Source organism: Carassius carassius, chromosome 48 (assembly GCF_963082965.1).
Source record: "Carassius carassius chromosome 48, fCarCar2.1, whole genome shotgun sequence".
NCBI lineage: Eukaryota > Metazoa > Chordata > Actinopteri > Cypriniformes > Cyprinidae > Carassius > Carassius carassius.
This window is the reverse complement of record NC_081802.1, coordinates 3,069,253-3,073,532: the sequence shown is the minus strand read 5'-3', so window position 1 is coordinate 3,073,532 and position 4,280 is coordinate 3,069,253. Positions and strand designations below refer to the sequence as shown.

General features: G+C 41.5%; 1 protein-coding gene across 1 annotated transcript; it reads right to left on the bottom strand.

Moving 5' to 3' along the window:
- Nucleotides 1–478: 478 nt before the first annotated feature.
- LOC132131670 (natural killer cell receptor 2B4-like) lies at nt 479–2,269 on the bottom strand. The gene is made up of 4 exons (XM_059543739.1): nt 1,792–2,269; nt 1,552–1,656; nt 1,378–1,439; nt 479–804 (listed from the first exon to the last, which is right to left on the bottom strand). The coding sequence occupies exons 1-4, from the start codon at nt 2,105–2,107 to the stop codon at nt 757–759; spliced, it is 531 nt and encodes a 176-aa protein (XP_059399722.1). The 5' UTR covers nt 2,108–2,269; the 3' UTR covers nt 479–756.
- Nucleotides 2,270–4,280: the final 2,011 nt, after the last annotated feature.

Here is a 4,280-nt window from a genome sequence, read left to right as displayed (position 1 = left end):
AAATAAATCCAGGCCTAATCCTCTCTCGTCCTTCACTGTCGTCGCTCCTGTTTTATATCTCCTCCATGGGACTCGAGACCGGTGGGTTGAGCAGGTGTCGCTCATTTCCAATCACTCCAACGGCCTCATGTTCCCACGGCTCTTGGCCACGCCCCACTCGCCACAATTATCTTAATAGACCTACTATTTGTTAGTAAACTCAAATACAATACTAAAATACTACTCTAAAATATAAGACACCAATGTTTCTGGTGTATAGAACAAAGAATAGGACACATACTCAGTTGACAACTCTTTTATTTACTATTTGGGTGACATTTATGTATATGCAGTATTTTTTAAGATTAAATTTTTTTCTGTTTTTTTTTTTCCAAGGTATTGTTAGTTCCTGTCATAACTATGCAAAGATTTGGTTTCATCATAACTATTAAACTATGTCTTATGATTTTAAATCTGTATTTAATCTCAAAATAAAAAAGAGGTGATACAGTCTTCTATCATGGTGGCTGTGCTTTAAAATTAAATTATTACAGTCTTTATGTAAGTGATGAAGGATTCTGAAAGTCTGACAGTAATCAGTGTCGAGTCCTACTGTAAGGTTAACCCTGCCTGCTTTAAATGTTTCAAAATGATTAGCAGTTGAAAACAAAGACAGAGAACAAAACAGAAACAAGTAAAAGATCCTGCAGAGAACAAATATGAAATAAAAGGTGTGAATCAAGGACCAGATGAGTTCTCAAGGACATTTTGTTTTGATCACCGTGTTTTGGTGACATTCCCATACACAGGCTCCTTCTTTAATTTCTGCAAAGAAAAATACAAAAACAGTTAGTCAGGAACCTGCTGATGCAACAGTTATATATATATATATATATAGAGAGAGAGAGAGAGAGAGAGACCTAATAGAAGCTCTAAGGGGAGTAAACGATTATAATCATGGAGGATCTAATCATTGAATATAATAGTAATAAAAATAAATTTCTCTTTGTGTGCGTAAGCCCAATGACACGTTCATTCAGGCCTAGTATTCATGCACCGAAAGTGAAAATGATGTAATGTGACAAAACAATAAGAAATCGCATTTGAAATGCATGCTTATACCAGTTGTGAACAGTAATGCTGATCATTTGTGATCGGATCACTGAAAACTGAATGTATATATAGCCTAATTTTCTCAATATATGCGGGAGAGGTGGGATAGAGCATAGTTAAACAACCACAAAAGCATGTTATATTTTCTTTTTTCTGTGCCACTCCCTATAATCAAAGATGATCATCCACATCTCTTCACTGAGCATCTGGTGTGATTCCACACAAAAATTAATTCAGACTCACTGACCACAAAAGCTTCTTGCTACAGATTCAAAATGATCTTACCAATTTTGTTGTTGGTGTTTTACGCAATGCTGAATCAGTTTTGTTTTTCTCTTGGGCCTGGACTGCATTAACAATGATCACATACATGTAAAACAAAGTTCAATCTTATATCAAAATGTGTGCATTGCAAAAACAATTATTTTGACATTTGTATAATTTTTTTGATTTCCTGACCTGCTTTTTTACAATTCCTGCAGATGCAGTAGATCACAACTGCAACTATTATCAACAGAGATCCGGCAGCAGCAGCAGAGATCAGTGCTATCAGAAACACAGAGTCTGGAGGAACAGAAGGAGAGTAAAAGAGAGACAGTCATGAATGTTAGTAAATCTTTCAATCTGATCTACAACTGAATCTAACACACATTGTATAAACACAGTAAATAAACACACATTATATCATTGCTGATGAACCTGCACATGTGGGACAGAGTTGAGTAATGTCCAGATGTTGAGTCTGGTTGCTGATGGGATTGTTGAGCACACAGCTGTAGCTGTTTTTATCCTGATATTCCACCTCCAGAGGTAGAGAGAGACTGATGCTGAGATCAGACACACTGATGTTGGACAATAAACTGTTTCCTTTGTACCAGGAGAGAGTCACATGACCCACATTCACCACTGAACACACCAATGAACAATTCTGCTGTGAGGATGATGATGATGATGATGAAGAACAATTTGAAGAGTTAGAGCTGATGACAGGAGCAGGCAGATGATCTGGAAACATAAGAGAATAAAAAGAATTGGATAAATCTAAGCAGCACTCTTATTTTCATTTCTATATCTTTAATGTGTTGACAGTCAGTGAGTGTTTCCATCATCTCAAAATGCAAAATGATTAAACGTTTGAATATGTAAATAGATATAGGAATATTCTAGGATGCTACACTTTAAAAATGTTATAATTTGTAGCAGTTAGTTACTAATATGTATATGAGTGGAAGAGAGTGCTGTTTGTTAAACCCCCCAACTCCTGCCAGCACAGAGACTCGAACCAGTGACCTTCAGGTTACAAGTCCAACTCTTTAACCATTAGGCCTTAGCTGCCCCCAAAGAAGCTGCGTGACGGGTGTGTTGGATCACTTGTGATGCTGAGGGCTTTATGGGGGAGACAGGTTCCATAAATGTCATGGAGAGAGGGGAGGGAGACACCAACGATTTTCTCAGCTGTTCTTTGGCTCTTCTCAGTTTGAGGAGGAAGTAGAGATGCTGCTGTGCTTTCTTGGCCAGTGCTACGGTGTAGTCAGTCCAGGAGAGGTCCTCTGTGAAGAGCTCACCCAGGAACTTGGTGTTGCTCACCCTTTCCACAGTAACACAGTTGATGGTCTAAGAAACGTGCTGAATGTGTGCTCTCCTGAAGTCAACAACAATCCCCTTCGTCTTCTCCACATTCAGAGAGAGATCGTTGTCACTGCACCACACGACCACCTCACTCCTGTAGATTGTCTCCTCTCTGTTGCTAATGATACCCACCACAGTCGTGTTATTCACAAACTTAATGAAGAGGTTGGAGTTGTGTGATGGTGTGCAGTCATGGCACAGCAGAGTGAAGAGGAGGGGACACCAGTGTTCAGTGTGATGGTGCTGGATGTGTTGCTGCAGACCCATACTGCCTAAGGTCTTCCGATCAGAAAATCCATGTCATGATGTGGTGCATGACTAGCTATTCAAAGCAATTCATGAGAATAGGCATAAGTGCAATTGGATGGCAGTCACTGAAGCAGGATGGAGACGGCTTCTTTGGGACTTGAATGATGTTGGAAGCTTTGAAGCATGCAGGGACAACACCCTGACTAAGCAAAATGTTGAAAATGTCCGTGAAGACATCAGTGAGTCTCTCAGTACACGGCCAGGAATGTTGTCAGGACCCGGAGCTTTGCATGCGTTGATCCTGGTGAGGGATCTCCCCACACTGTCTGGGGTCACCGTCAACACCTGGTCACAGAAGGAGGTGGAATCTTCTGTGCAGTGGTACTGTTTTGTGCCTCAAAGTGAGCAAAGGCGGCGTTCATCTCATTCAGTCAAGTCAAGTCTGCTTTATTATCAATTCTTCCACATGTACAGTACATACATACAGAGAATCGAAATTGCGTTACTCTCAGACCCCCGGTGCATACAGATAACATTAACAGCAGAGCCTAAAAATCTAGATCAAATATAAAATGTAGATACAACTATACATAAGGGAATGTAAAAAAGAAATAAAATTAAATTAAATAAAGCAGCGCAAGGCACATGGCAGATAGAGTGCAAATCAGTGAAGTGAACAAACAGTGCAGATAAAAGATTTTTAGTGCAAGAAAGAAGCTTATTTAGTCTGATTAAAGGCTCAAGAGCAGTTATTTTATTTAACTGACTGATGAGGTTGTAGACTGATGTCAGTTCCATGGTGAATGAGGTAGTGAGCAGACCAATGCTGCACAAAGTGACTGGTGCATGTCATTGTATGTAGTGGGGGGGTGAGGGTGGAAGGAACTGGGGATTGTGGGATCTGGGGGGGGGGGGGGGTTCATAGTTCAGTGGTGCCTGGGGAAGAAGAGGGATGGGGGGGGGGTAAGTTCGGGAGCGAGTTCAGCTTCCTGACAGCCTGGTGGATGTCCTTCAGTCTGCTGGTCCTGGCCTGGAGTCTCCGCAGTCTCCTGCCTGATGGCAGCAGACTGAAGAAGCTGTGTGATGGGTGGGTGGGATCACCTGCGATGCAGAGGGTTTTGCGAGTGAGATGGGTTCTGTAAATGTCCTGGAGGGAGGGGAGAGAGACACCAATGATTTTCTCAGTTGCTCTCACTATGCGTTGGCCAGTGCTGCTGTGTTTTCAGTCCAGGAGAGGTCCTCTGTGATGTGCACACCCAGGATGTGCTGCTCACTCTCTCCACAGTCGCACCGTTGATGGTCAGAGAAAG